Here is a 12,399-nt window from a genome sequence, read left to right on the forward strand (position 1 = left end):
AGAATTAGGATCCATTTCAACAGTGAAACAGGAAAGAGAACAATAAAATGATTGGAAATCTAAATGTCCCTACTGAGTTCCCGTCCTTGATGACTGTAAATGAAGAATGTCAAATGTGTGCAAAACCCAGAACAGACAAATATTCACATAACGTCGGAGCTGATAGAGCCATGTGTCATTAAGTCCAGTCAAAGCCTTTCTAACCAAAGTCATCATTCAGGGCACAGAAATGAGTGTTGCTCATCTCAATGACGATGGTTTTCAAGTGAACATGTGATGTACTACAGCTCTGATTCATTTCAGTTTAATGAATTTGTGAAGCATTCAATTATACAACATGATACAGAAATGAAGAGAAACGTTCAAATCTTCATTCAATTTTGATGAAGCTTTACTTCTTCTGTAGTGAGTGCAAATACATTTTTCATTGTGATACATAAATATTCATAACATTGTGAAGAAATGATTGAGAGTTGTTATTATTTAAAGGTGTGAAATTTCAGCGGTGAAAAATCTTCACAAAAATGTTATTACAAAATCTAAAGACAAGGAGATATGAATGTCTCACATATAATCATTTCAGGATATTGAATTTATAATATCTGAAATTAGAAAAAGTATTTTAACAATTTAAAAAAATACAGTACATGTTAGAGTACCATTCTTCCAAAACCTTAACACACAGCAGAACTTGTTCTTAACAAAAAACATACCCAGTTAAGTTTTTAATTAGTATGATTTAATTGTAAGATAGAACTTGTAGAATCTGTAGATGTTTCTGCGGTCGCAGATTCAGTGTAGAACCGTAAGCAGCCCACAAACATACACAGCAGAGTTTCAGTCATTAATATTTCCTGGTGAGTTTGTTGTTGGCTGTGAGATGTTCTACCTCTCTCATAAAGCGCAGACACATTTCATCCTGCCACGGCAGAGACACACACTGCACTGTCACAGGGAGACCAACGCCACCCTTCACCGCCTGAAAACACACACACACACACACACACACACACATTACACTATATTAGTGAGGACATCTCATAGACTTCCACTGTTTTTCTTTTTATCAGGTTATGAGATTTTCTATGGCCTTTCATCTAACATTACAGAAACTTGTGCAAAACGCTACAGTGATAATGAAACATGATTTGACTGAATAAGACTTTTTAACTAGTGATGACACACACAATGTCCTCACTAGTTAGATGTCATGATATTTCACTATGTAAGTGAGGACTTTTGCCCCCTTACAAGTTTAGCTAAAGATGTTCACACACACACACACAAAACTGTTTTTGTGCCACATTTGCATTCCATGCCAAATTATTAATATAATTAACCATTAACTTAGATATGCTTTATTAAACAAAATTAATTGTAAATCAATTTTATTTTTGTTTATTGTCGAAATGTCAACCAATCTACATGTTCACAGTAATCACCATTAAATAGTATAATATGTTTTTAAAGGAGTGATAATGTTTTGCTCATAAGTGTTCTATATAGTCTTCATATGTATTTAACCCAAACCGTCAAGCCCAAAACTCACAACACAGTGATACATTTTTCCAGAAAAACATTTTTATGAAACAAAATGAAACATTATTGACTGTAAAAGAAAGTAGTCATTTCTACACTGACAATTAAACCCAATTACAATAAAATTGTAACAATGTTATGGAGATGAGACAAAACATGCTTGGAATTATTATTATTTTTTTCATGTTATAATGTGTTTTGTAGCAACACATTTAAAAAAAGATATATCAGAATATAAACAAAAAACTACTCCGAGTATGTAAGATTGTCATCCTTTATTTAGGATTGGTCTAATATAAAAAAAGAAATGGGCATGGAAAAACAATTTTTGACACCTGCTAATTATTTGTAATAAAATTATTATTAATAACAATAATAAAAATGGAAGCAAATAGTGCAGCCTTCTTAGGTTAGTATGACCCAAAAATACAGTGTCATATATGGATATTTAGTAAAATTATAAAGTTTATAGTTCAATAAAACAAATGTCAGCCTGCCGCTTGCAGTGTGGTTCCTTCTTTGTAATCGTGACTATACTGCCTCCATGTGGTGGTCAGGCATTCAACCCACACAAAGATTACAAAGACTGACCAAAACACATGCATTTAATGGCAATTTACTTCTTGAACTGGAAAGACGCACCTTAACGAAGAGTTTGTCCCACATGTCCCCATGGGCACCCTTGTACTGACTGAGCTGTGCTTCGTCCTCCTCCGTCACAGCAGACACAGGCACCGTCCCGGCAGGGAAGTTCAGCAGGTTATACAGGCTGGTGTAACTGAGAGCACCTTCAGAGCCGAGAAAATTAACTCTTACTAATCTTATGTGATGCTGAAATTATTACGGTCTAGTTAAAAAGTAACATTAAACCACAAAATCACAATCCACATTCACCCAGTCTTTGACCGTTTTTTAAGTAAATCACTAACAGGAAGTATAAAACTTGCACATAGGTAAAGCACGCAAGCTTTTATTCCCTCAGCTTTACAAGTTAAATACAGTTCAAATGTATTAATAAATGTTACATTTAAAGGAACGGTTCACTCAATAATGAAAACTTGCTGCAAATGTACTCAACCTCAGGGCATTCAGGATATATAGAGAAGTTTGCTTCCTCATCTGAACAAGTAAGCTTTTATTCAAGATGTATAGGTTTGTTTCTCCTTCTGAATAGATTTGGAGAAATGTAGCATTCCATCCCTTGCTCACCAGTGGATCGTCTGCAGTGAATGGGTGCCGTCAGAATGAGTGACTTTATTGGCTTGGAAACGGTGCTTGATCTGATTTGGATGAGACAACTTTTTCAATGGAGAAAGCTATATTATAGAGAGAAGACTTATTTTAATTTAGTTGGAAGCAATGGTTTGAAGTTAAAAATTTCTTGATTTTTTTTTTTTTACAAACATACAGCTTTTCACTTCACAAGTCATTAACTGATGGACTGGAGTGGTGTAGATCACTTGTGGATTATTGTAATGTTTTTATCAACTGTTTGGACTCCCATTCTGACGGTACCCATTCACTGCAGAGGATCCACTGGTGAGCAAGTGATGCAATGCTTCTTCAAATATGTTTCTAAGAAGAAATACACTCATCTACATCTCGGATGGTATGAGTGTGAACTATACCTTTAAAACCATCAAGGAGATGTAATCAAAGGGAGACATATGACAGGTAAAAAAAAGAGGTAAAAGTAGTGATAACTTGTAATGCTGAAGGAATCAAAAGCTAAAAACATAACGAGACATCAGATGTGGTACAGTGATTACAACCCCTGGCAAAAAGTATGGAATCACCCCTCTCAGAAGATGTTCATTCAAATGTTTAATTGTGTAGAGCAAAAACCAAGCACATATATGCCACAAAACAATTTTCACTCAACAAAACAATATTCTGGCTGTAAAAAACACTTAAAAAAAACAACAATGAAAGATAACTATAGTCAATTACAACTGTTTTTACAGATCAAACAGAGGAAAAAAATATGGAATCACACAAATCTGAGGAAAATTATATGGAATCACCATGCACTTTGCATTTGTAAAACAAACACCTGTATCTGATTACAACTGCTAATTAGTCTGCAGTTAAAAACGAGTGCTTGCACACATTAGTGATGTGTTGAACCAAGATGATTGACATAACTCATGGCTCCAACACGAGCGATGTCAGTTGAAACAAAGGAGAGGATTATCAAACTTCTCAAAGAAGGTAAATCTTCACGGAATATTGCAAAAGATGTTGGTTGTTCCCAGTCAGCTGTGTCTAAAATCTGGACCAAGTACAAATCAAATGGAAAGGTTGTAAAAGGGAAGCGTACTGGTAGACCAAGAAAGACATCAAAGCGCCAAGACAGAAAACTTAAAGCAATATGCATTGAAAACAGAAAATGCACAACAAATCAAAAGAGGAACAAATGGGCAGAAAGTGGAGTTCATGTCTGTGACCGGACTGTAAGAAATCGCCTAAAAGAAATGGGATTTACATACAGAAAAGCCAAACGAAAACCATCATTAACATCTAAACAGAAAAAAACAAGGTTTCAGTGGGCTAAAGAAAGACAATCTTGGACTGTGGATGACTGGATGAGAGTTATATTCAGTGATGAATTACGAATCTGCATTGGGCAGGGTGATGATGCTGGAACTTTTGTTTGGTGCCGTTCCAATGAAATTTATAAAGAAAACTGCCTGAAGAAAACATGCAAATTTCCACAATCATTAATGATATGGGGTTGTATGTCAGGTAAAGTTATGGGAGAGATTACAGTCATTACATCTTCTATAAATGCACAAGTTTATGTTGAGATTTTGGACACTTTTCTTATTCCATCAATTGAAAGGATGTTTGGTGATGGTAGCATCATTTTTCAGGATGATAATGCATCGTGCCATAGGGCAAAATCTGTGAAAACATTTCTACAGGAAAGACATATAATGTCAATGGCATGGCCTGCAAATAGTCCGGACCTCGATCCAATTGAAAATCTGTGGTGGAAATTAAAGAAAATGGTCCACGACAAGACTCCAACCTGCAAAGCTGATCTGGCAACTGCAATAAGACAAAGCTGGAGACAGATTGATGAAGTATACTGTTTGTCATTAATTAAATCCATGCCTCAGAGAATTCAAGCTGTTATAAAAGCCAGAGGTGGTGCAACAAAGTACTAGTAGTGTTTTTATTTGGTGATTCCATATAATTTTCCTCAGATTTGTGTGATTCCATATTTTTTTCCTCTGTTTGATCTGTAAAAACAGTTGTACAACCTTTCCATTTGATTTGTACTTGGTCCAGATTTTAGACACAGCTGACTGGGAACAACCAACATCTTTTGCAATATTCCGTGAAGATTTACCTTCTTTGAGAAGTTTGATAATCCTCTCCTTTGTTTCAACTGACATCTCTCGTGTTGGAGCCATGAGTTGTGTCAATCATCTTGGTTCAACACATCACTAATGTGTGCAAGCACTCGTTTTTAACTGCAGACTAATTAGCAGTTGTAATCAGATACAGGTGTTTGTTTTACAAATGCAAAGTGCATGGTGATTCCATATAATTTTCCTCAGATTTGTGTGATTCCATATTTTTTTCCTCTGTTTGATCTGTAAAAACAGTTGTAATTGACTATAGTTATCTTTCATTGTTGTTTTTTTAAGAGTTCTTTACAGCCAGAATATTGTTTTGTTGAGTGAAAATTGTTTTGTGGCATATATGTGCTTGGTTTTTGCTCTACACAATTAAACATTTGAATGAACATCTTCTGAGAGGGTTGATTCCATACTTTTTGCCAGGGGTTGTAAGAAGAAGGAAAAAATGGCACACACACATATGTATATAAAATTGCACTTTGGGATAAAAATTGTCAAACCTGAGCTTACAGACACAAAGATAATGTAATGTTAATGTAAATATGAAGTAAGACAGTACTGTTGAGTCTCCCGCAGTAAGTGAAATTGTAGGCTGGTCCAAGCATGGGACACAACAAAACATCCAGATTCAGTCTCCTCCACTCCGCTATCACCTCATGAATGTACTCCTACAGATTAGAAAACAGACAATCACATCAGAATAAGAATCTTTCATATCCAGTGTGTGCAAGGAAAAGGAATGTGATCAACTGCAGGGAGATGTTACTCAATGTCACTTTAATACACCTGAACAAGGACATATAATATCATAAACAAGACGTTTTTAGATGAGAATTGTGCAACAGCTATTGGTTCAGTAAGGATATGCAGATGTGAAGAAGCCATGAAGGTGTAAGTATTCTGGTTTTCATCAGGATGGTTTTGAATTTTTTTTCTAGCAATGATTAAACTTGCTTCATTTAATGTTCTACAGCAATAAGCCTCCCTCGGTTAAAAAACTCAACATAAAGCCAGGTCTGTAAATGTTATGCCTCCAGCTCTTTTTCCCTTGATAAAGTTGATAATCATTTCTACTGTGGTGTGGATGAAAGCTGTTGAAAAACCACATTAAAAAATCTATATAATAAAAAACTACCTCGATATTTGCATGTATTCTCCACAATTCTGCCACAGACCTGAAAAAGAAAAAAGAAAAAGTTAATTTATGTATTATATATTATTCTGCACAAACACAAAGCTATCAGAAGACTTTTGAAGACTGTGAATATATATATATATATTTTTGTTTTTGTTTTTTTGCTGTATGTTTAAAATGTTTAACTAGACGGGAAAAAAATCACATTTGAGGGTGAATGGTAAATAACTAATTTTAAAAGTAAATAGTTAATTTTTTCAGTTTTGTGTGAAAATACACTTCCAGTCAAGGTTTGTGATTGATAAGTTAAATTTTTTTGTTTTGAAAGAAGTCTCTTCTGCTCACCAATGCCGCGATTATTTGATCAATATATAGCAAAAACTGTAATACTGTGAAATTTGATTACAACTGAGCTTTTTATTTATTTATTTATTTTTATCTGAATATACTCTTAAATGTATTTTATTCCTGTGATCAAAGCTGAATTTTCAGCATCATTACTCCAGTCTTCTGTGTCTCATGATGCGGATGTTTTAAAGGAAGCAGATTAGAAGGATAGAACGAGAAACTGAATGCTGAAATGTGTGTCAGAAAGGATATAGCAACTATGCAGCATAATGTACACTAAATTATGTGAGAGAACATACTCTGTGTGAAGCTGAAGTTGGATAAACTGGTGTATCACCAGTTTCCATTTTTTAACTTGTTCAATAAGTTTGTTATTTTTAATAAAGTTACTGTGTAAAAGCATTTGCAGCAAACACCGCTTTGACTGCTGGTCTGTTCTTATATGGTTTACTTGTGAACTCATTAATCGAGTCAAAGGTTACGTTAATATGCTGATTTGCTGCTCAAGAAACGTTTCTGATTATCAATGCTGAAAACAGTTGTACTGCTGCGTATTTCATATGATAAAATGTATTATGGAACTCTTTAATGAGTACGAAGATTAAAAAAAACATTTTTTACTTTTTTTTTTAAATTGTAAATTTTTATTGTTGCTTTATCAATTTAATGCATTCTTTCTGAACAAAAGTACTAATTTCTTTGAAAAAAAAAACAAAAAACAAAAATCTTACTGATCCCAATCTTTGAGCGGTAGTGTATTTCAAATTTGTAAAAAAATTTAAATTGTAAAAATAAATAAATAATAATAATATATTGTTATTGTAACCAACTTACATAACACTCTACCAAATCATATTTATCACCATAATTATGTTAATTATGAAAATGAATAAAATGTGTATCTGTATAACTGACCCAACTCCATGAGTGGCATCTATGCTTGCAGACATCCGTGGACACTGAAGAGTACAAACATCAAGACCAGAGAAAAATATATTAGGAACAAAACAACTGATTGCTTAATGAGAAGCAGGAAACAATTGCAATTTCATCACTCACAAAAGGCTTGAGAACAAAAGAAATGAGCTTCATTATGAACTTTGGAGTGCTCAAAATCACGTCCTGATTGCGGATACACGGGTCAATGGGGCCTGGCTTCCTGAAATCACACAAAACGCACACAATATACAACAGATACATGGTTACTATGAATAAGACGTGGCAACAGTGACTTTAATGACAATCTAAATGCACTGATAACAGACGTACAGATGACTGATGAGGGTCCGACCTTTGTCTGCCATGATCCCTCTGATAGTCAACTCATGGAAGACATGGTAGAGCCGCAGGGGTTGGAATGGAACCAGCTGAAAGGTGAACGACACACCTGAACATCATCAGAGCAGTCTTTTGACACAGCTTTTGAGCCTCAGATGTATGGGGTCGACTACAGTGGACTTTCACAATCGATTCATGACCACTGCTACATGGTGTTTCTTTCTTAACTACAATCTGCCACTGGTTTACATAACAGCTGTTAATGCAGTGCAACACTCTACAGACACCTTGGCAATTAAATCGCCATTGGCTAGTTAATTTTTTTGTTTACTCGCCAGATTGATTATATTATATGATAAATATTTGTAAAATGGCACATTTTTTTTAATATCTGAAAGTACACTATTAACATCAGTCATTCAAGCTTTATAATAATCAAGTATTATTTAAGAATATAACTTTAGTAATTAGAAGTAAACCTGATAATAACCATGTTTTAATGCATATTAGTCATTTTAATTGAATATTTTAACTGGACTGGTGGTGAAAAAAATAAGAAGAATATAAAATAAGAAAAAAAAAAAAAAAGTATATAAAAATTGGGAAAAATACTACAAAAAAAACTGATAATAATGATAGCAGTTCTACTAATAAGAATTATGAAACACACCAATGGGCTTACTGAGCTGCTGGATTCATGAATATTAATCGGGTTTTGTGCATTCGCTCGAACTGATTTGCTGAAAACAGGGACGATAAGGTGAGCGCCAGCCAATGAGATTGCCGTTTGCACATGAACTCCACCCACTACCGGAAAACCCTGCTGTTCTTAAAAGCTGAAGCGTTCCATAGGATTGACGTTATTTTGACAAGAAAATACAACAAATAATACTGTTTAATTGTAGCATGTCAATTCTCTCTCTCTCTCTCTCTCTCTCTGCGGGTGTGTGAGAGAAAGCGACGGCGATTTGTGCGCCTTCACACTAGAGTTTACGGTACATTAAATACTGCGCTGCGCATCCATTGAGATGAACTGAAAAACAGCACAGATCGCTTGATGGAGAGTGAAACTCAAGAGCTCAGTCAGAGTGTTTGCGAGTGAAAATACAGTATATCTGTGCTAAACTTATACTTCGCCTCCAACTAACACACTGGTGAGTAAAATCAGATAATTTATTAGCCATTGGCTAATATTAGACATCATTTAGTCGCCAGGGTGAAGATTTAGTCGCATACAGTATGTGAGTGATTAACTCGCAATGTAGAGGGTTACAGTGTGTCTGTGTACCGTGTGCCCCGCTCTTTCCAGCAGGTCCTTAGTCTCCCTGAAGGCCCTGGCCATGCTCGGAGACGGCTGCAGATACCCGTCACTCTCATAATAACCAATCCTCAGGGGCTCGGAGCTCTCATACATCTGTTTAACAAGAGCAAAGTATCACAGATTCTGCATTTGCATAACACATCACAAATAAAGGTATCTGGGTTGTGATATTTAATTTGCAACCTCTTGGTTGAATGGTATGGGAGGGACGGTGGGGTCTAAGGAGAACATGTCCTGGCAGAGCAGCGCCCGCATACACAGTGACAAGCTTTCGACGTCCCTAGCCAAAGGGCCAAAAGAGGACAACACTGCACACACACACCAACACAATGTTACAATTACACAAAGTACAGAACATGATGTTCTGTTGGTGCAAAGTCCAGAACTACAACAGCACGATGATAAACATGATCTCACCTGATTTCTGGCCTTTGATGCAAGAACTGATTCCACGAGCACTAAAGTTAGATCAAAAAAATTAAAAATAATTTTAAAAAAGGAGAAAACAAGAAAAACAGGTTGATTAAGGTGAAAGATGACTTTCACAATACCAACAGTATCAAGACTGGAACAGGAGCTTTTTCACCCCAAATAAAAAAAACATGTAACAAGAATGTATATATTGCTTGAATAAAAATAGAGCATTTTTACAATGTCACATTATTTACAAGTCAATGGAAGTTTGTCCTAGACATGTTTTTGAGATTCAGCCACACATATGCAATTAATAAAGGACATTACATTATTGTCACTGTACAAAACTGCCGCCTTCTGTGTCTCTCATCAAGTAAAAACTAAATTGTATAACACAAGTGATTGTTTACATGTGTGTGTGTGTGTATATATATATATATATATATATACACATTCAGACTCCCTTAAATTTTTCACTCTGCTATATTGCAGCCATTTGCTAAAATCATTTAAGTTCATTTTTTTTCTTCATTAAATGTACACACTGCAACCCATAAATGCAGATTTATTAAAAAAGAAAAACTGAAATATCACATGGTCCTAAGTATTCAGACCCTTTGCTGTGACACTTATATATTTAACTCAGGTGCTGTCCGTTTCTTCTGATCATCCTTGAGATGATAAATGAACAATAGAAGGGTTAACCCTAACCCATAGCAATATCTCAACATATATTAGTTATTATATATTAAAGCAGTACACTTCAAAAACCTACTGTAAACCCCTTGCTTTGGAATATGAAACTTTTCCTCACTGCATACAGTATCATCACACAAATGAGATTTAAGATGCATATGAACCTTATCCTCGTTGCAGTGGGTTTAAATCCACAAACCCCACAGAAGGATGCTGGGATACGAATGCTCCCACCAATGTCAGTGCCTATGCCTAGCAAGGAGCCTCCTCCTCCAATCAGAGCTGCCTCTCCTCCGGACGAACCTCCAGGGGACTTCTGAAGGTTGCAGGGGTTCAAGGTTTGTCCATAAATGGGGTTACTGCAGTCATAACTACAGTAGATACAAATACAGAGGGTTTGAGTTGGTATCAACAGTGGATACAAAGGTACAAAGTAGCTTTCCAGAACCTTCACTCTCTCTGTTCCTGAGTGGTGGAAAAAGCTTTTAACCTGGTTGACCCCTAAAACTTGGTATTTGTGATCGAGATCATTAAAATCAACTTTTACTTATAAAATGTACAATGATTGTGAAGCCCCAGGTGTTTATGAATGGTGTTTAACCACTCTTTGTTTTTTGAACTGTACAGGGTCTTGGGAAAATCATGATTTCAGCACAAGTTAAACCTTAGATGTTTTACATTCCCATGTCATGGCAGACCATAGTGTCATAATACCATACGTTTAATTTAAATAAAAAATCTGTTTTGTTATGAATACGGAGGTCTGCGGGAGAGAACTGAAGTACTTTTAGAAGCACAAATTAGTTAAAGGAATGTTTGCCCTTGGGCTGTATGTTCCACAGATACATGTGTCAAATTAGTAACATAGAAATAGATTTGCGAGGTGAACAGTTGAATTTAATAAATAAAGGCTCCTGGAAAAAGTAAGAAATTACATTCTTCATTAAAGGAAAAAAAAGAAAGAATTAAATAATATGAAATAAAATTAAACCTATCTTAAACACGTCTATTTTTGCTCCCAAATTCTCAAAATTGCACATTGTTGTTTTAGTATCATTGAGATTCTATTTTAGTGTTCATTCAATATCTTCATTTCATTTTCAAACTATTTCTGGTTTTAGGTTAATTTTAATTAAAGTTGTAGTAATTTTTCATTAAAAAAAACAAAAACATATGTCTATATGTTTTTTTTTTTTTGATTGAATAATTTAAACTAAACAAAAATTAAAAATGTTGCCTTGGCAACCAGCTGAAATATAAAACGTTTAATTTTAACTTATTTTATTTAAAAAATTCAACGTTTATTTTATTTCAGGATTAAATGATTTTTTTTTATGGATTTAGTTTTCATCCTGTCTAAGCAAAATATTTTATAAAAAAAAAAAAAATCAACTACACACATTGTTTTATACATACAACTGTTCTTTACAATATAGATATAGAATTTTTTCTGTGAAAATGAGATTTTACATTGACAGTTGTCAGAGGGAGGATAAATGAGCTTAAATATCATGATGTTGCAAAAAAACACCTTTTATGGCTAATCTCCAGCAAATGAGCAACTAACTGCATGGTCTCTTCATACACTCCTGCTGACTTAAGATTCATGTCTCTTCTTGGCCTTCAAATCATTTGATATTACCAGGATTTCCCATTTAATTTTTTCCACAGAGTGATATAGTGTTTACTCACTTGAGAAGACCTTGTGGTATGTTGGTCTTGATGAACGGGATCGCGCCTTGCTTCTTCAGCACCTTGACCACGACACTGTCCGAGAGCGCAGGCTGATCCAACTTACTCACCACACCACAGGAAGTGTCATGACCCTGCTCACACAAACTGATGTTACACACACCTCAAACAAGAAGACACTTCTCTGAATCCGTCTAACCATAATATTCACCTCATATGAGACGTTGTCCTTGATGCTGATGGGCACTCCGTACAGAAGACCTTTCTTTTGAGACTTGATGTCTTCCAGCTGCGCCACAGACTCCATTAAGATCTCAGTGCTGCAGTTCAGATTCCTGTTCACCTCCAGAGCCTTTGAAGCACACCATCACACATCTCAACAACAAGCAATTTCCTTTCCTGCTGCTCCTGTGGACTTGTACATACTCATCCCATAATCCCAAAGTAAAGAAAGCAAAAATAATACACTGAAAAACATTTAAATAAAATTATATATGTATGTATATATGTATATATGTATATATATGTATATATGTATATATATGTATATATGTATATATGTATATATGTATATATATATATATATATATATATATAAAATTGCAACA

At 34.9% G+C, this 12,399-nt stretch overlaps 1 protein-coding gene across 1 annotated transcript in view; it reads right to left on the bottom strand.

The window, feature by feature from the left end:
* Positions 1-288: 288 nt before the first annotated feature.
* The window catches only part of LOC132152193 (vitamin D3 hydroxylase-associated protein-like), a 13,765-nt gene continuing 1,654 nt past the window's right edge, over positions 289-12,399 (bottom strand). Inside the window, exons 3-15 of the mRNA XM_059560977.1 lie at positions 12,003-12,143; positions 11,792-11,925; positions 10,264-10,470; positions 9,407-9,447; positions 9,173-9,297; positions 8,957-9,082; positions 7,660-7,757; positions 7,450-7,549; positions 7,306-7,349; positions 6,043-6,082; positions 5,467-5,575; positions 2,182-2,327; positions 289-979 (exon numbers count right to left, since the gene is read on the bottom strand). Coding sequence (XP_059416960.1) covers positions 845-979; positions 2,182-2,327; positions 5,467-5,575; positions 6,043-6,082; positions 7,306-7,349; positions 7,450-7,549; positions 7,660-7,757; positions 8,957-9,082; positions 9,173-9,297; positions 9,407-9,447; positions 10,264-10,470; positions 11,792-11,925; positions 12,003-12,143 — 1,446 coding nt within the window. The 3' untranslated portion in view covers positions 289-844. The remainder of the gene's footprint in view (positions 980-2,181; positions 2,328-5,466; positions 5,576-6,042; positions 6,083-7,305; positions 7,350-7,449; positions 7,550-7,659; positions 7,758-8,956; positions 9,083-9,172; positions 9,298-9,406; positions 9,448-10,263; positions 10,471-11,791; positions 11,926-12,002; positions 12,144-12,399) is intronic.

Source organism: Carassius carassius, chromosome 10 (genome assembly GCF_963082965.1).
Source record: "Carassius carassius chromosome 10, fCarCar2.1, whole genome shotgun sequence".
In the NCBI taxonomy this organism is placed as follows: domain Eukaryota; kingdom Metazoa; phylum Chordata; class Actinopteri; order Cypriniformes; family Cyprinidae; genus Carassius; species Carassius carassius.